The 20,177-nt window shown below is 47.6% G+C and overlaps 1 protein-coding gene across 1 annotated transcript in view; it reads right to left on the reverse strand.

The window, feature by feature from the left end:
• Nucleotides 1–7,209, reverse strand: part of VTCN1 (V-set domain containing T cell activation inhibitor 1) — a 67,514-nt gene extending 60,305 nt beyond the window's left edge. The window contains exon 1 of the mRNA XM_034654175.1: nt 7,046–7,209. Within this exon, the coding sequence (XP_034510066.1) occupies nt 7,046–7,077 (32 nt within the window). The 5' untranslated portion in view covers nt 7,078–7,209. The remainder of the gene's footprint in view (nt 1–7,045) is intronic.
• Between the last annotated feature and the right edge of the window lie 12,968 nt (nt 7,210–20,177).

Below are 20,177 nucleotides of genomic sequence, written 5' to 3' on the forward strand. Positions count from 1 at the left end.
TTGTCCTTCCTCTCCCTCCCTCCAAATCACTTTGTTATTCTGTAAAAACAGTGGGAGAGAATAATTGAATAAGAGTAACTCCTACATAAAGTGCTAACCAAGCTGGGTGAAGCTCTCAACCTCTCATGTACGTTAACTCATTTAGTCTTGACAACAACTCTATGAGGTAGGTACTGTTATTAACCCCAATTGTCTGGGAAGGAAATGAAGACACAGAGGGGTTAAGTAACGTACTTGAGGTCACCCAGCTAGGAGTGGACAGCTAGAATATGAACACAGGTCAGCTTAATTCTAGTACAAAAATTATTTCTACTTCTTCATATGTCAAAGGTTAATGTGTAGGAAGCTTTGGTCTCTCAGATTTAGGGAGCCTTGCTGTTTGGGTAAATCGTGGTTGGCTGCGGTCCAACACAGTGTTTAGCTAGGCACACTGAGCAATATAGGATTATTGAAAGAACTCTCTTATTCCCACTTTTTAAAACTGCATGACCCTTGGGCAAGTCACACAATTTATTTTCACTGTCTCAGCAATAAAATGAGGGGGTGTACTGTCTGAATTTTCAAGCTCTGAAAGTATGAATTCTCACTGAGTTTCAGTCACTTTTTTCTCCTTAACTCACTCATCTAGAGCTCAAGTAGCCGTGTGCTACTTGAAACAACACAAACCAGGGGCTGATAATCCACAGGCTCTAGCCTGTTCTGGGGACAGCTCCCTCCTCTATGGTAAAGAACACTGGCAGTCACTTGTCCCAGAGGAAGTGAGTTTTGCCAGTGATGAGATGGGTTTTGCTTCAAGTGGCAGGAGATGAGGCAGAGCTAATTAGAAAGATACTTTTCTAATAACAGTTAGTGTGGAGATCTAGGTGGGACCTAGTTGCTTCCTGCCACTGGCTGGCTGGGAGACTTTGAACAAGTCGTCTTGCCTCAACAATTGCATCTATGAAATGGAGATAATTAGGAGTGTGGGGTGGTTTAGCTAGTTAACCATTACCTAGTGCTTGGTCAGATCTCCATAGCTCCAACTGCCCCCTAGAGGCTGTGGTTCTTGATGTCAACGGTGCCTCATGAGGAAGATCTAGATGCTGAGTTTGTATACACAAGGATTTCCCCGACTCACCTCATTTGCTTTCATCCTTGACACTGGTAGAGCCAGACATTTATTCTAAACCATGGTCATTCTCAGGTTGAGAGACAGATTATGTGTCAGGCTCATAAACAATAGAAAGTGAGGTGGACTTGATTTTTTTTTTTTCAAAACAAGAATCTAGAAAACTCTGTTGTCCGGAGTGTTGTTAGAGTCAACTGTCTTTAGAAGACCCCACTGGCAATTTATCCAAAGTATAGTCTCATGAGAACATCTGTTCAAGGGACAGGAGGGCCAGTGGGGTCATGGGGTTGAGGTTAATATGTTTTTACAGAGAGCTAGTCATGTATTGGGCATAGTAGAATTGCAAATAATGACTCTACCAATAGCTAACATTTATGGAGTCCTTAGGATATGCCAGACATATAATCATCACATGTCATTCACATAACCCTAGGCGTTAGGTATACTGTCACCCCCATCTTACAGATACGGAAATTGAGGCTCACAGAAGCTAATTAGTCAGACTAATTCCAGTGGGGTAAGTGTTCAAGGTGACAGAAGGATTTGAACCCAGACAGTCTGATTCCAGAGCCCAGATAGGTAGCCATGGTGCTACACTGCCTTCACACAACAGTGAACAGGACAAAGGGCAGACCCTCAAGGGGCTAACCCTACGGAGGGAAACAGATGGGCACCAGGAACGGAAATCCATCAACATGGCCAACAACGAACATAAAAGGAGCAATTGATTGCAACCAGAAAGATTCAGGAAGACTTCAAAGTGAAGACACCATTTGAGCTGAATGCCGAAAGAGAGGAGTAGCATTGTAAGAGTTGGAAATGGGGAAAGAGTGCCAGGTGCAGAAGATGCTGGACTTCTGATGGGGGCAGGAACACAAGTGCCACCTGTTTAAGTCTTTCTTCCAATGGGCCCATCTCATATCTCAGGGGGTTTCAAGTATCATCATAGCCTGTGCTGAGATCCTCCCCAAGCCAGGCCTTTCATGATTTTCCCGTGAGGCAAACTTTGTGTTGCCAAGCACTGTTTTCTCTAGCCATTAATGTCTGGTATGTTTGAGCCAGCCACCAGCTTGAAAACTCAGGGACAATGGGAAGCCAAGACTTCAGAGCAAAGCTCCTTAAGCTGCTCTTGTTCTAGCCTCCCTCATTTTGTGTTTCATGCACCTTCTTCTGGCAAAAAGATTCCTGCTCCTCCATTAGTAACTTCCTTCCTCTGACATGTCTTCATTAATCCCATTGTTGCTAGTGATTTCCCCCAGTCTTAAATGCTCCAAAGAACTCACTTCAGATAGAAGAGTCAGAATAAGAATAGATGAAGAATCCAGGGAAAAGGAAGAAAGGAAAGAAGGGAGGGAGGGAGGGAGGGAGAGGAGGATGGAGTGAGGGAAAGCAGAATAAAGATTTGAAGTCTGTGCCAGCTGGGCCTCATTTCTGCTACAGTTGTGTCTCTGCTTTCAGGAAGGAGAACTAGCAGATGTTACAGCTATCTGGTGTTCTCTGCTGACTGTGTGCACTCAATGCACCCTTGAGCCCGTCTTCAGGCTAGCCTCAGAGCCATCCCTGCCCCTTCTTGGCCTCATTTGGGTGCAGCGTCTACTTGGCAGGATGTTCTCTTCATTTTCTGGGCAAAGCCATGTGTGTTTTGGTGAAATGCTGCATAGGCCTTATTTTTGTCTGGATTGGATCTCTCTATCAGCACCAGACCTTACTGAGCCGTAATGACACCCTTCCAGCCCTGGCACCTCTATGAAACTTTGCTCTGTTGACATTCCTGAGACTTGTCTATCCTGGTCTCTTCCTACCTCTCCCACCATGTACTCTCAGCTCTTTCTTTGACCCATCGTTCTCTGTCCACCCTTAAAAGTTGGTTTTCCATCCCTGCCTCCTTGCCCCTCTCTATGTGCTTTCCTTAGAAGACATCCCAGGTGATCATTCCCTGCCTGTGAGTCATTGACTCTCAATCACTATCTCCAGGCCTGACTTCTCCCGGTTTTAGCCTCATGCCTTCCACTGCCTGTTGAGCATCTCCAACTGGAGGTCCCAGGGGAACCTCAAATTCATCATGTACCAGAGTTAACTCTCATCTCTCCTCACTCTTCCCTATTCGCTCTGTCCAGTCCAGAAACATGGGGGCATTCCAGCCTCCTTCCTTTGCCTCATCTACTCCTACTCTGCACCACCCTACCTGACCCTCCATTCATTTATCATATATTACTGATTTTAAGTTCTAAACGTTTCTGGAATTGATTTTCCCCTCTAGATCCCTGCTATCATTCCCTACTTCAGGTCCTCATTATTCCTTATACTTCTGACTGCAACTGTTTTCCTACTGTTTCTCCTGGCCTCCAGGCTCAATGCCCTCATATCCATCCTCCATGCTACCTCTGGAATAACCCACCTAAGATGAAAACGTCCAAGATTCCCCTGCTTGAGAGCCTTCATTGGCTCCTCATCACAGCAACAAACTCCTAACTTTGAGCCTGGCAGACAGGGCCTACCATGACCTGGCTCTGCCTCTCCTGTTTCATCCCGGCACTCCCTGCCTCATGCTTCATACTCTTATGATGATAGGAGAGTAGCTTGTAGCTTTCCAAAACCCCATGTTGGTCCATGAGTTCTATTCTATTCTATTCTTTCCTCTGCACAGAGTGTCCTTCCCACCCTTCTTTACCTGGATCACACTAACTCATCCTTCAAGACTTAACCCAGCCATCACCTGGCTCAGGAAACCTTCCCTAAAGCCCCAGGTTAGGGAAGTGCTGCTGTTGCATCCTGCTCTTATTATCTCTTGACCTATGAAGAGCAGGTCGGAATGATCTGTTTGGGAATCCTTCTCCTTCATTAGGCTATACTCGCTCAGTGTCTTAGCTGCTTTTACCCCATTGCTTAGTCTAATACCCAGCACAGAACAGGTACTCAGTTAACGCTGTTGACCAGAACATAATGTTGAGCAGGGGTCACTGATGAGGGAACAGAAGGCAAGCTGAGGACAAAGCAGAAACTGACGCCCTGCAACCCCCGCCCCATGGGATGTAGGTGACATTCCTCAGGCACTCCTGGCTGCCCTAAAGGAAAAAGAAATAGTTAACCTATAGAGACCACAATCTTGCAAGACTTGTGTCTCCCTCAGTTTAAAATGTCTTAGCAGTTTACAAGAACAAAGCATTGCTATCAATAACCTAGCTTCCGGAAGGAAATGTATACAATTGAATGTCTTTGTAACCTGCAGCCCATAGACAGATACTTGAAGTGTGCAGAGTGTAATTTCTCCAGGAAGCTCCCAGCTATCTTCATGGTAATGCCTTGCTAGAGGGAAAAATAACCTGAACTTGACAACGGCAAGGCCTCTGGGATCCTGTGAGTCTTCTTTGACATATGAAAATCCTTTTGAAACTTCCCTGTTTCTTACCTCCCCCAACTCCCTAATATAAAATCAGCCACCCCTCACAACCCGGGGCAGCAGCTCTTTCTGCCCACGAGTCCTGTCCCTGTGCTTTAATAAACCACCAATTTTGCACCAAAGACATCTCAAGAATTCTTTCTTGGTCGTCGGCTCTGGACTCTACCCCATCGAACCTCACTGATATCCCACAACCTCATCAGTCATGACTTTTCCACCCTTGGACTCCTAGCAGGTACTCAACAAACGTTCCATGGGCAAATGCTGTTCCTGTTGACAGCTATAATGGGAAGAGGGGAGGAAAATTCTGATCACACAGTACTTAAATATACCAAGGAGGTCAGGCACAGTAGAAACTGCACATCGGTATTCCATCCCTGAGTGGCATGCATTTTTGAGCATGAGATTTGAAGGTATTAAGCTCTCTGATAATTATTTAAGAGAGCAATCCACCACCAGGCGCTCTCATAAGCTCTCCCACACCACCAACGGTCATGATCCCCTCAATAAAAGCAATCACTATGCATTAAGAAAATTATGGCAAAGAAAGAGGGTTTGTTAGGGCCGAGAGTGGACACTGGGTTCTCCCAGGTGGGCTTGCATGGTTCCCTAATTCTCCAGACCCTGTTTCCCACCGAGCCCGCCCACCTGACCCTCTTCCCGGTGGCCTCTTTGCACAAAAGCTCTGCCGCTCTGTGGCTTGTCATCGCTTTGCAATTGCAGAGCACGAATAGCTAATGAGGCATGCTGGGGCCGACAAGGGGAGTCTCTGTTGATTCCATTTGGTCTCTAAAGGGTGGGGGAATATGCATTTTGAACACCCACTTCCTGCTAATCCTCCCACCAAACCAGTCAGGCTGGTCTTAATGTATTATTAGAAAGCCCACACATCCATCTTTGGAACAACAGAATCACTTGTTGCATGAGGAGTGTTTCACATCTATGGAACCAGAATGGAGGAATGGAGGGGGGCGGGGGGAGCTGGGACAGGCAGGTCAGAGGGGGGTGGGGACAAGCCTGGCCCAGAGGAGAGAGCTTGGGTTTCAGAGTTAGGTAGAGTGGATTTAAATGCTGCCCTGTCCCCTGCACGCTGTGTGGCCTTGAGCACATGACTTAACTTCTCTGAGGCGATAATGAACTCTCACCAGCTCTGGTGAGGGTCAAAGGAGACTTCTGTAAGGCATCTAGCCCAGGGCATAGACATGGAAGGTGCTGGCAAAACACCAGCTCCTCTGACGTCGGTGCTTCCTGGGGTGTTCTCGCAGGACAGAAAAACCCCAATGGATGCCCTCCTACTTGCTGCTCCTCCCTGGAGCAGAGCGTCTTTGTGGGCCACTTGAAGGGGAGTGCTGCCCAACACCCTTACTGGCCACACAGAGCCCCCCACCCCCACCCCTGCTGCAGGGCTAGTTATTCTAGACAGACACAAGGGAGGGAGCTGTCATTTTGTTTGAAGGGAGAGAATTTTCAGGCTGCCACTGGGAAGTAATGTTCCCTCAGCCTCTTGACAAACTTCACTGTTAATCTGAGCTTTCCTTTCCTCCTTCCCACCCTTCTTTTCCTCTCCCTGGAAAAGACACCTAGAAATGAGAGGATCGGTCTCTCAAACAACCCCTAGCACCAACAGGTACCAGCCTTCCTGTCTTCCTGAACACCATCATGAGTTGTGAGGGACATTGAATCAACAACCGTCTCGGGAAAACCCTTCCTTCACTTTCCATCTCTTTCTTTGCAGAAAGGGAAGTGATGTCCTGCAAGGAAAAAGGGGCAACTAGAGGTAGGTGCGTGAGCGTGAGCGGAGCAAAATGTAAGGGGTAGGCTGGCTTCTTCCCTCACGGATGGGGGGTTAGGCTCGCCCCTCCTCTCAGCTCTGGGCTCTCCATCCTGTCAGCTCTCCTTGTCTTCTGCATTTGTGCCCCTGAAGCTCCGAAGCTCCTGCGTTGGTGTCCTTCCCTGCTCTGCCCCGGCCCCCAGGGGCCTTCCGAAAGGCCTGCTTTCTCACCAGCAGCCCCAGGGGTCTCCTCTCCAGGGAGCCCCCAGGAGAACTAGGGCCCCATCCTGGAGCTGGGGGTGGAGGGAGGGCGTTGGTGTGGGCTACGCAGCCATTCTGGGAAGTCACACCCCAGCCCCCTGCTTCATCGTGGGGCCGTAGAGCGGGCTCCCCGGCATCCCACCCATCACCAGTCACTGGCGCCCTTCCATCCCAGCAGGCAGCTCCATGCCGCCCTGGTCGGGGCCCCACAAGAGCCTCGATGTCTCGGGGAGTTCTCGGCCTGGCACCCACATGCCCTGCTCCAGAGCTGCCCAGGCAGGTGCCAGGCCTCCGTGGCAGAAAACCAGTCTGACGCTGAAGAGGTGGCCCTGGGCGGCTGGGGTGTGGCGCTCGGTCAGGTCCGGTTCGGCCCTGGTCTGGCCAGGCTTCCGGCCAGCCCCGTGCTGGATCAGATAAGGGTACAGGTAGCCCCGGAGTCCCCCACACCCCCCAAAGCCCTCAGCCCTGTCCCCTTGGCTGGCCAGGAGAGAGAGGAGTACACTACCTCCAGAAGATGATCTGCCCCGGGGAAGCCATGGCGAGGGCAGTGTCCCTTCCCACGGCGCGCTGGGTGCTGGGGGACACGAGCTGCCGCTGCCCGCGCGGGCTGTGACTCACAGCCAGCTCTCGGGAGCCGGCCTTAAATAGCGCGCTGCGGCCGCGGCAGGCTCAGGTATGAGGAAACAGGGCTGCGGGGCCGAAGGCCCTGCAGGCACAGAGGCGCCCGCTCCCAGCCCGCCGGTGAGCCAGGCGCACAGAGCTGCCTTTCCCGGCCTCCACCTGGCCAGGGGTGCAGAGGCGACAGCTGTTCCCCCCCCCCTTTCGGGGTTTGCCGTGCAGCGCACGTCTCCTCCTCCTGACTCTGGAAGGGAGCAGCGGGGATGGCGATGTAATCTCCAAATAAGAAGGGCCTGGAACAGCTCAGAGTGTGAGGGCTGTGCTGGGAAGTGGGGAGGCTGGAGCCCCTCTCCCTGGGGGCAGTTAAGGCTCAGACAGAGGCTGGTCACCCCCGGCCTGGTGACCTCAAGGAGGGGATTCATGGTGGGGAACCTTAGGAGAGGGTGAGCGGGGATGACCAGAGTGCTGAGTTTGTCACCAAGGACCGAGCTGGCCCTGGGCCCCCGAGGCAGCCCAGCCGGTGGGCAGACCTCTTCAGGCTTCTTCTCAGCGAAAGGGGGAGAGGGCCTGCGCTGCCACCCTGACCATCACTTTCACACCCCCGAGAGACACTGACTGTGCCGGCGGGTGAGTGGGTGAGAAAGACTGATCTCTGACATTTTATCCAGCACTCAGATTTCCAAGGAGGCAGGAAGTTCTTAAGATGTAATGCTCTTTCTCTTGCTCTGGAGAATGAACCTGGAGATGGTCCTGGAGAGTAAGCATCCGACTGCCTGCCTGACTGTTGACTTCAGGGTAAAGCGCCCCAGGATTTCAGCAGCATGATTCCAATGTTGGTGTGTGGGGTGCTGGAACAAGCAGCTGGATGCCAGGAAAGGAAGGCAGAACCAGGTGGGGGTGGGGGCAAGACACCAGGGGAGAGGGTCGTGTAACAGTGGAGAGGTCTTTAGAGTCACCCAGAGCCAGGTCCACATCCTGGATTCTTATTTAGTTTTAGTAATTTCTACACCCAATGTGGGGCTTGAACTCCTGACCCCGAGATCAAGCGTAGTGCGCTCTTCCGACTAAACCAGCCAGGCGCCCCGCCTCCTGAGTTCTTCATTAATCATGCAACTCTGAGCAAATTACCTTTCTCCAAGTCATCTTGATTGGAGTGAGGCGTCCATGAGAGGGGGTCCCTGTGCCTCCCCCTTTCCCAGAGTAAATAAATGGAATACCTGGAAACTAGGACGTGCCTGTGCTAACTGGATTTTCCTGGGTCTGGGAGGCTGGGGTAAGTGGGAGTGGTGATTTCCACAATTCCTAGACATCTGACCCCACCTTGGTGCCCTCCAGCCATCCATCATCACTACAGGATGGGCTGGGAAGGCCCTGCTCAAAAAACGAAGAGGGCCCACTGAGATGCCCCTGTGGGAGAGAGAAAGCCACCAAGGGGCAGCTTCTGTTTGGGGGCTGGCTGGCGGAGCCCCCAGCCACGAGGCAAGCACTAGCAGGCAGGGAGCTAGAGCTAAAGATGTTCTGCTGCCTCTGGAGAAGCAGACAGACATCGTTCTGCTTCTGACTGTAAAACCTGAAGAACGACGCATGTAAAATAATGGAAACACCAAGGCAAAGCAACAGAGCCGTACTGCAAGACAGTAGAACAACATAAACTTGTGTGTGAGAGACAGACAGAGACTTTGAGACGTTGATGTCTCCAGGATTCAAGAGCCTCTCTTGACATGTTCTTCTCTGAGAAACGCCTAAGCCTCTCGCTCTGGCCTGGGCCCAGGCCGTCTTTCTTCACTTCTCCTGTAAGTGGTGGGGTTCTCTGTGATTCTGCCCTCTCTTCTCAGAGCACACATGTTTCCCGGGGACCTCAGCTGTCCTCTGCTTCAACGGCCCCTGTGTCTGAAGACCCCATCCTCTGTACCCCCCACTCCTGCGTGAGCTCCAGCCTCACACGTCCCGTCCAGGGGCTTAGTGGGCATCTCCTCTCACTGCTCTGCAGGGACCACGAACGCATCCCCGGGGGCGCTGAACATGTCGCAGCTGGAATGGCATCTTCCATCGCCTCCCCCACTGCTTCTCCTGAGTTATACCTCTTGGAAAGACGCGCGTCACCCACCAGGTGGCCAAGTCAGAAACCTGAAAGCCACCCTACATCCATGTCCGCCCAGGTCTCCCGAGTCTTCCTCTCTGTGTTTGTTGGCTCGGGTTGTCAGAGTGAAGTATGACAGACGGGGTGGCTCAAACAGTACAAATTTATTTTCTCGCAGTTCTGGAGGCTGGAAGTCCGAGACACTGTATCAGCAGGATTGCTTTCTTCTGAGGCCTCTCTCCTTGGTTTGTAGAGAGCTGTCTTCTCCTTGTGTCTTCACATGGTCTTTCTTTCGTATGTCTCTGTGCTCTAATCTTATAAGCACAACAATGATATAGGATTCGCGCTCACCCTAATGACCTTTAACTTTATCGTGTCTTTCAAGACCTTCTCTGGGGACGCCTGGGTGGCTCAGTAGGTTAAGCATCTGCCTTCGGCTCAGGTCACGATCCCCGGGCTCCCTGCTCAACCAGGAACCTGCTTCTCCCTCTGCCTGCTGCTCCCCCTGCTTGTGCAAGCTCTCTCTCTGACAAATAAATAAATAAAATATTTAAAAACAAAATAAATTATTTAAAAAAATAATAGAAAAATAAAAAACTTTTCCTCAAACATGGTCACATTCTGAGGTACCTGAGGTTAGGACATTAACACATGAATTTTTTCAGGGAAGAACAGAATTCAGCCCATAACACTGGCTTCCAATCCATCCCCTTCTCTCTGTCCTCAGTATTATTACCTAAATTCAATCCCTCATGATTTCCCTTTTGAAGTGAATTTTAAGTAGTCTCTTATGTTACTGTCTTGCCCCCAGACTGCCCCTGTAAGTGCCTATCTACCCACCTCTGCTGGAATGATCAAACTTTCTTTTTCTTTCTTTCTTTCTTTCTTTCTTTCTTTCTTTCTTTCTTTCTTTCTTTTTCTTTCTTCTTTCTTTCTTTCTTTCTTTCTTTCTTTCTTTCTTCTTTCTTTCTTTCTTTTTTCTTTCATTCTTTTTCTTNTCTTTCTTTCTTTCTTTCTTTCTTTCTTTTTCTTTCTTCTTTCTTTCTTTCTTTCTTTCTTCTTTCTTTCTTTCTTTTTTCTTTCATTCTCTTTCTTTCTTTCTTTCTTTCTTTCTTTCTTTCTTTCTTCTCTCTTTTTTTTAAGGTTTTATTTATTTATTTGAGAGAGAGAGTGAGCGAGAAAGAGCATGAGCCAGCAGAGGGAGAGGGAGAAGAAGGCTCCCCGCTGAACAGGGAGCCCAATGTAGGACTTGATCCCAGGACCCTGAGATCATGACCTGAGCTGAAGGCAGATGCTTAACTGACTGAGCCACCCAGGTGCCCCTGGAATGGTCTTTCTAAAATGCAAATCCAACCAGAGCGCTTACCAGGTTAAAACGGTCAATGGTTCCCCGGTACCTGGGGTCTGCCTCTGCCTACCTCTCCAGACTTTGCTACTTTGCTCTCCCCATCCCCCTACTCACTCTGTGTACCAGGCCTGCTGAGATGCTTTGGGTTTCTCCAAAATGCCACATCCCCCAAGCCACTCTGCCTTTGTGCATGCTGCTCTGTCTGCCTGGAATCCACCCCCTGTTTTTTCTTATTTGATATAAATTCTACGGGAAACTTTCCCCGACTGCTTCAATCTGGCAGGTGCCAGGCTCTGGGCTCCCATGTGAATCTCGTGCTTGCTTCTGTGTTCCTGAAATGTGACTGTTGACTCGTCTGCCTCCTGTGCTAGACACCCCTTAAAAATAGAAAAGTCATCTTATTCATTTTTTGTATTTCACCCCAGTATTAGGCAGGCACCACGTAAGGGATCATTAAATGTTTGTTGAAAAAAATGCACATTTTTCTTTTGCAGCACACCATGATGGTGCTATTTCCTGTTTCTGCATCTGTCTCATCGCTGGTCGGTGAGCAGCTAGAAGATGAAAACTATGCCTCATTCATCTTTGCGCCACCGGGTCCTGGCACCGTGCCGGATACATAAAAAGGACATGGTCATGTTTGATGGATGGGTGAGCAGGGATCAACCTGGGGTGCGATACATCAAACGCTTTCTGGAGGAGATGTCTTGTGAGCTGGACCTACACTATTTGGAGCAGGAGAGAACATGTTGCATTTGAGACAGAGGAACAATTTAGAATGAGCACAAAAGGAAAGAAGATATGTGAAACGAAGACAAAATCTGTTTTCTCCTTGTCGGTCTTGGCGAGGGAGACATAGAGACCAAGACTAACTTAATGTCTCTCGAACCAAAAGGTCTTTTTCATGAATTAAAAAAAAAATTCGTTAAACAACCCAGTCTCCCGGAACTCTCTTTTCTCATTGAGTATCTGCACATTTCCCTGGGCACCACCCACTGACTGCTTTGTACTTTCCACAAAGGCCACGAGCTCATGTGATCCTTACCATAACCCTATGGGGTGAGTTTTACGAATGGGAAACTGAGTCTCAGAGATTAAGGGATTTGAGTTTCCCCAGGCCTACTCGCCTGTGTGTATAGATGGGATCATAGTAATGAAAGTAATAAAGATATCACTGCCTTCGAAGGCGGAAGCTCTGGCTGTCTGCAAGTTTTACCCTGGAGAATCTCTGCACCTTTTACAAAGGTTCTCAGGAAAGCAAACTGTGGAAGATTCTTACACTGATAGGCCCTTTAGGAAATCATGGCTTCGTGGATGTCAGCCCTTGTGCCATCCCCTCCCACACTGGCCCTGGGCTTGGCCGCTGGGACCTCAGCAGGTGTGATGGAAGCAGCGGCCTGAGCAGTGCTAACGCTCTGGGCTTGCCCTCTCTGGCCTCTGAGGACTCTTCTGCCACCTTGTGATAAAGCCTGTGGAACAGAGCAGAGCCAAACCAGCTGACACCCCCTACATCGACCAGCTCCTGCTGACCGGCCAGCTGACTACTGCCACGTGAATGACCTTGGGGGACTAGAAGAATCACCCAGCTGGGCCCAGTCCAAATTACTGACCCCCTAATCATGAGCAAATACAATGGTTATTGTTTCAAGCCACCGTGTTGGGGGTGGTTCGTTACATCAGCAACAGACAGGCTCTTCTTTCGTCTTATTCTGCTCCATGTTTCTTTCTTGCGATCACTGCCTCTGGAGTCCCTTCCGATGTCATCTCAGTGTTGTTATTACTTTCGGGGCCTGTGCAGTCAACCCTGATGTCAACAGCAAAAGTGGTATCTTGCATCCAAATTGGAATGGTGTTCCATGGAGTACCTGGTATGCTGAGCCACGTCACACACACACACACACGCACACACGCACACACTAAGACCTCAGGTTTAACATACGGGAGTTTGTTGTTGCATGTGCCATCAGGAAGGGAATAAAGAGGAGCCCTCAGCTGCCCAAAGCAACTACTACGCCCACACCTCTGGGCCTAGTCATGCCAATTTCAGGCCTTCTCTAAGACGCTAGTACACGCGAACACCTGCTCTGAGAGATTCCTTGCGGTTAGCAGGGCTTTGGAATCTTACGGTACCCTGCTGGAGCTGAAGAGATCTCGTAATGCTCCGCAGAGCTGGGGAGAGCAGACATTGTAGTGTTAATATAACAAACTTCAAAAAGGATAATTGAAGGGGATGCTGACATCTGGTAAACTATTAAGGAGCTATCATTTTGTTTGAGACTTGGACTTTGTTTTGTTAGTTGCTAGTGCTGTCTTATTAGGAAAGGACTGATTTCTTTCTCGCTGGGCAGTCTAGAGACCAGTATCCCTGCGGATGCCATGCTAGCTCTCCACGCTCCCTCCCTCATCTTTCAGCAAAGCCCCTGTTTTCATGGCAAAGGCGCAATGTGCCCGAGCCTGGGTACATTTCCTGGCCAGCTGACTCCAAATTCAGTACTGCTCCCCTCCCCACGTTCACGGACGACATTGCTAGCTGGTCGCGGATTTCTTTCCTGCTAGTCTGGTGTGGTACCAGAAACCCTTTCAAAAGAGCATCCAGGAGGGCCCTCCCAAGCAACTGGAGACGTCCCCTGTGTTTGTTCGCTCAGGCTGCCGTCACCGAGAACTGGGTGGCTTGCGCAGCAGACACTTACCATCTCACGGTCCTGGAGGCTGGAAGTCTGACACTGAAGTGTTGGCAGGGTCGGTTCCTTTTGTGGGCTCTGAAGGAGGGGTCTCTTCCAGGCCTCCCTCCTTGGCTTGTGGATGGCTCTTTTTCCTGTGTATTCACATCATCTTCCCTCCGTACATGTGTGTGTCCAGCTTACCCTTTCTGTAAGGACACCAGTCATATTGGATCAGGACTCATCCTAATGAGCCCGTTTTAACTTGAGTATCTCTGTAAAGACCCCATCTCTGAATAAGGTAACATTCTAAGGTACTGAGGGTGGGGTTATTACTCCAATATAGCTTTTTAGGGAAGCATAATTAAACTCACAACAGCCCCCTAGGTGAGGCCCACAGGTCCTCCCTTTCTGTCCTTTGTGGCTCTAGACTACACTCGCGCCCTCTGATCTGAGCAGGATACAAGATCCGCGTACCAAATGTTGGGGTGGGGCTCATTTGCCTCTGACAGTATGACCACAGGCTAGCAGTGATGTTCCTACACTAGCTGGTGAGATGGGGTCCCCAGACTGCTTCGGGCTCCGTGTGTGTTTCTTGAAAGCTGCCCGTTAGCAGAAAGGACAATCAGGAAAGACTGAAATGTTGTTCCCAAATATTTGCTGTGCCTCCTCAGGGGAGGGTCCCCTTGGCATCAAGATTGCTTGGACAGCTTGTTTTAGGCAATGAAACGGGAGTGGAAGGGACATGTGTTACTTCCAAGAGGAAGCTGGAAGAGGCAGTCTGTGTTTGCTCACCGTCTCTCTCCCGTGCAATACTGGGAATGTTCTAGATGGAGGATGGTTCACCAGACTGGGCCCCAGAGTAAAGCTGACGTGGAGCAGAGCTTATGCCAAACCCTGATGGACATGTAGCATGAAATAAGTTTTTCTTGTTACAAGCCATAAGATTAGGATTTGTGATTGGGTATAACTTTGTCTATCCTGACTGATACAACAACCTTCCCAAATAGAGGAGGACTATTTGTTAGTTAAGAATATAAATGTGGGGGCACTGGATGGCTCAGTTAGTTAAGCGTCCAACTCTTGATTTCAGCTAAGGTCACCATCTCAGGGTTGTGAGATCGAGCCCCACTGGGCACTCTCTCTGGAGCCCCACTCTCACACACTCTCTCTGGAAAAAAAAATATATATACACATATACATACATATATATATACATATACATATACACATATATTTATGTAAAAATGTGAACACAAGGATAAATTTCAAATGAATCAAAGTTTAAATGTAAGCAATGAAGCCATAAAAGAAGAAAATAGGAATTACCTTTATAACTTTAGAGTGGGGAAGGGGTTTCTACCTATGACTCAAAATTCAGAATCCATGAAATTGTATATATAAAAATTAAAACTGTATAGAAAAGCAAACTGACATGGGGCTCCTAGGTGGCTCAGTCGTTAAGCGTCTGCCTTGGGCTCAGGGCCTGGTCCTAGGGTCCTGGAATTGAGCCCCACATCAGACTCCTCTGCTGGGAGCCTGCTTCTTCCTCTCCCACTTCCCCTGCTTGTGTTCCCTCTCTCACTGGCTGTCTTTCTCTCTGTCAAATAAATAAATAAAATCCTAAAAAAGAAAAACAAACTGACAAATGGTAATAACAAGATAAAGAACCAAAATCCAAAACAAACAAATCCCGTAAGTGTGGTAGATTATTTGAAAAATGGCCACAAATTTCTTCCTTTTATTTATTTTTAAAGATATATATATGTATTTTTAAAGATTTTATTTATTTATTTGAAAGAGAGAGAGCATGAGTGGGGAGAGGGGCAAAGGGAGAGGGAGAAACAGGCTCCCCACTGAGCAGGGAGCCCATTGAGGCGCTGGATGCCAGGACCCTGAGATCATGACCTGAGCCGAAGGCAGACGCTTAACTGACTGAGCCACCCAGGCACCCCCTATATTTAGAGATTTATTTTATTTATTTTAGAAGAGAGAGAGAAAGAGCACAAGTGGGAGGGAAAGAAGGAGAGGGAGAGAGAATCTCAAGCAGACTCCACACTGAGCATGGACCCCGACATGGGGCTTGATCCCATAACCCTGAGATCAGGACCTGAGCCAAAACCAAGAGTTGGATGCTTGACTGTGCCACCCAGATGCCCCAAATTTCTTCCCTTTATTCACACCCCTGGGTAGATTTCCTACCCTGACTTTAGCCTTAGCCATGTTACTTGCTTTGGCCACTGGGACAATAACAAACGTGACACAAGCAGAAGCTTAAAAATACCTGGGCATTGGTGTTTGCTCTCTTGCTATGTTTTGGAACCCATGACCACCATGAATACTAGGTTAGCCTGCTGAATGGCTAGCGGTCTCCATTATCTCTACTGACGGTCAGTCTACCACCAGACCTGTGATCGAGGCCATCAACTACTGGGTCACTTTAAAGCATAGGTAAGCCCAGCTGACACCTCGTGGAACAGACATCAGTGGTCTCCACTGATGCCAGACCATAACATTATGAGTAAATAAATGCCTATTGTGTTAAGCTGAAACCATGGTTTCAAGTGACAATTTGTCACTCTCTGAAATCACAGCCTTAGAGTATTTTCTTTTTTCCATCACAGCCAAGGCTAATGACCTCTGATGGAGCCTTGTAAATTGTTCTCTTACCCCAACAATAATGCCCATAGTTTATTTCTCAGCTTGCCATTCATGAGCTACAGGAAAACAGACCCCAAGCTGACTCAAGTGATGTCATTCCTCTTTGCAGTGGTAACAGTTAGGTGAGAGCTTCCACTTGACCCAGAAACTGAGTTGGCCAGTGACTCCCATCCCTACGAATTAAAAAAGGGGGAAAGCAGGCATCACGGGAGCTCTGGCCAAATATTGAGGCAGTCGTTTAAGGGGCATGAGGCTGTGTGTTTATCATTAGGTTTTACCTTTGACTCATCTGCTGTGTGACCCCGAGGAAGTCCCTTCACCTTTCTGTGCTCAGTTTCTTCATCTGTAAGGTTACAGTAGTGATGATCATTGTATCTATTACCCTCCTCTTTTCCTACTGTGAGCACTAGTTTGTGCCAAACATGGAAGTTAAAATACACTGCTCAGTGCTATGGATGTTTGTGCTTTTGTTTCATTCTCTTTCTCAAGGGCAGGGGTCTCGTTGTTTTTGACATTATATCCCATAGAGTGGCCAGCACAGGGCCTTCCCCATTGTAGTCAAATGGAAGACTTTAGGCATGAAGATTCACTGACTTGGTTTTCCTTTCTTTCCTTTTTTGCATGTCATGAACCCTTGCCCCATCTGTTCCCTTCTTGGATCTCAGTAAGTTTATTTGTTCAATTTCCGAGTGCTATAGTGGGTATTGTGATATCCCACCCAGATCTTCTTTCAGAAATGAAGGAATTGGGGCGCCTGGGTGGCTCAGCGGTTAAAGCGTCTGCCTTTGGCTCAGGGCGTGATCCCGGCGTTATGGGATCGAGCCCCACGTCAGGCTCCTCTGCTATGAGCCTGCTTCTTCCTCTCCCACTCCCCCTGCTTGTGTTCCCTCTCTCGCTGGCTGTCTCTATCTCTGTTGAATAAATAAAAAATCTAAAAAAAAAAAAAAAAGAAATGAAGGAGTTATTTCCCCAGTTCCTGGAAGTGTTGCTGGCAGTAAACACTAAGCTATCAGCCAATGAGTCAATTGCTTAGCTAAAGAGAGCCCTACCTCCAAGGTCATGCCCCCCTTCCTAGGGCAACCCCCTCAATGACTGATCTACATGGGCTTACAAAGGCCCAGGCTTGTCACCCCAATTTGGTACAACTCTGACAGGCTATCCCAGCTTGAGAGTTTCCTGTAGGGTTGGCTAAGGCCTTCAATTAAGACTATATCATCACCCAACTTCTCCCTCTGACCTACCTTGTTTCTTTCTCTTCCCTTTTATAGCTGTTCATCCCAAGAATACTCCCTAATAGAAGTCATGCACACCAAACCTTATCTCAGAGTCTTCTTCCCAGGGACCCCAGCCTATAACAAGTGCCAGATATTGTTCTAGGTAGTGGTGTTAGAGTGGTGAACAAGACCAGGCCCCTGCCTCCATGGAGCATCCACTCTACAGGGACAAGACAGACAATAAACAAATATGCATATAAGAATTCAAAGGATGTCATGAATAGAATAAGGGAATTGGAAAATTACTTGGGAAGTGGATGAGGAATACCACTCTCAATGAAAACTGAGGAGTCACTGGTGAGCAACAACCTGAAAAAAATAAGAAAGAGGGACAAGATATTTTGGAAAAGAGTACTCTAGGCAGTTGGAACAACAGCTTCCAAGACTTTAGGCCAAAGGAACAGTGAGGAGGATGACAGCAGATGAGAACTGAGAGTCAGGTCAAATAGGTCCTGGTAATTCATTGTAAAGATTTTGGATTTTATCCTGCTGAGATGGGAATCCATTGGAAGTTATGAAAAGAGAATTTGTGTGAGCTGACCATGAAGAATTACCCCAGATGCAATGAAAAGATTGATTGGCTGGGGCTGGGGGTGGGAGATCAGTTAGAAGACTACTACTATGTAAGTCCAGGAGACAACTGTTGGTCTATGGGACAATTATAGTGATGGAGATGGTGAGAGGGGGCTCAAGGGGTGTGGGATGGTACAGGGATGGGATGGAGGAAGACCACAGAGTATGATTTACATTATTGTCAACATTCTGTTTTCTGTACTGGGCTGTGTGTTCGTAGGTATTTATTTTATTATTTAAAACAATTAATAAAAATTTTTTGAAGAAGGCCAAGCATTGACAGAAAATAAATGTGTCATCAACAAAAGGTTATTATTAATTCATTTCTATGCACTTGAAACTTAAAAGAAAAGAGAGAGAGAAAGAGAAATGTCTATTTGAGATACAAGAGGAGATGTTGAATACATGGGTCTCAAATTTAGGGCCTGGATATAAATTTTAGTCATCAGCATATAGATAGGATGTAAAGTGTGGTAGTCAGCCTGATAGAAAAGAGATGTCTGAAGGCAGAAGAGGGAATATTCCAAAATTAATTGCTGAGTAGGAACCAGCAACTGTGATTGAGAAGGAGGGGCCAATGAGGAAAAGAGAAGGAGGCATGATTCCCTGGGTCAAATGATTGCTTGACAGGTCAAGTAAGATGAGGTCTAAGAACTGAATTTGGCAAAATGGAGGTCATTAGTGATCTCAAAATTGCAGTAGAGTGGTAGAGATGAAAGTGTGCTTGGAGTGAGATCAAGAGAGACAAAGAGGATGGGCAGTGGAGACAGCAAGTATATAAACAATGCTCTTGTGAATTTGGATATAAAAGGGTGAAAAGGAATGGGGTGGTAGTTGGAGGGATTATAGCCCAAAGAGGGACAAGCTAAGATGGGAAATATTATCCATTCCTCAGTGAATATTTATTTAACACCTGCTAATTGTTAGGTACAAAATTATGCATTAGAAAAACTGTAGTCAGCTCCTTCAGCAGATGCTTTAGGTTCCTGCAGGCCACCTAAAGGCAGTTTTGTTGGACCGTGCTGTGCAGGTTGCCAACACCCAAGCACATGCCAAAGCATCTCTTTGCTTATCTGCCTCAGAGCTTTATTCTAACCCAATCTGAATGCTGCTAGGAATTACCCACTTGAGGGGAAAAACTGGTGATGCAGGAGGGAGAAGAGTCAACTTCAGGAGCAAAGTCTATCCCAGGGGCTGGTATACCGTGTACAGTCAGAAGAGCCAGCCTTGGATAGAAGCTGGGAGAAATTTCCCTTTGTGACAAGTGGAAAGGAGCAAATATGGGTAAGTTTACAAGGGGGTTGCTGCCTTTGCTGTGGGAGTGTGTGGATATTCTCGTCGGATTAATTCTATTTTCTTTCTTTTTCTTTCTTTCTTTCTTTCTTTCTTTCTTTCTTTCTTTCTTTCTTTCTTTCTTTCCTTTCTTCTTTCTTTCTTTTTCTTTCTTTCTTTCCTTTTTTTTTTAGATTTTTAAAATTTATTTGAGAGAGAGAGACAGTGAATGAGAGAGAGAGCATGAGCAGGGGCAGAGGGAGAGGGAGAAGCAGACTCCCCGCTGAGCAAGGAGCCTGACGTGGGGTTCAATCTCAGGACCCTGAGATCATGACCTGAGCTGAAGGCAGATGCTTAATAGACTGAGCCACCCAGGCTCCCCAATTCTCTTTTCTCAGTGAACTAAAAAGCTGACTGTGAATTGCAGTGAAAGGGTCTGAGGTCTTTGGAAAGAGGAGAAAGTATGAAATACTTGTCCATAGCATTCACTGTACATGTTATTGTACCAGGCTTTTGTGATAGACCAGTGAAGAGAACAGAAATTCTTGCCTACTTAGAGCTCACACTCCAGTAAATTTACTAGAGAAATGTATTCAGATTGTCAGACAGCACTTAGAATCCACCTGAGATTTGGCATCAGACTTTAAATAAAAGAGGTCACATGATTGATGATTGGTCAGTTGTTCAAGGGTGTTGTTGAATGGTCAGTGTAGGAGACAAAAAAACTTCCTCTACCCTCTTAGGTTCTATTCCCAGAGGCTGCAAATTAAAATGACAAAAGACAGATTCACAGGAGAAAGGTTTATTTAGTCTGCACATGCGGTTTTCCAGAAAAGAAGTGAAAACCCAAAGAAGGGGTTAGACCCGGGGGTTTTATATACCACTTTAACAAAAGGTGATAAATGGTGGAGAAGTGACTAGACAAAGGAAAGACAGGGGCAGCTTGGGCTTCTAGGAGCAGTAAATGGTGGGAAGTTAACTAGGAAATGCATGGTAGATAAAGTCTGTTTACTCAATAAGGTTTGCTATTTAGACTGAAGTTAGTGCTGTCTCCAGTGATAAGAGTCATCTCCAGTGATTAAAAGTATCCTCCTCTTCCTGGTGCTAGAAAGGGAGACATCTTTACATATAGAAATTTGTGCTTCTTTTAC

This window comes from Ailuropoda melanoleuca, chromosome 2, assembly GCF_002007445.2.
Source record: "Ailuropoda melanoleuca isolate Jingjing chromosome 2, ASM200744v2, whole genome shotgun sequence".
NCBI lineage: Eukaryota > Metazoa > Chordata > Mammalia > Carnivora > Ursidae > Ailuropoda > Ailuropoda melanoleuca.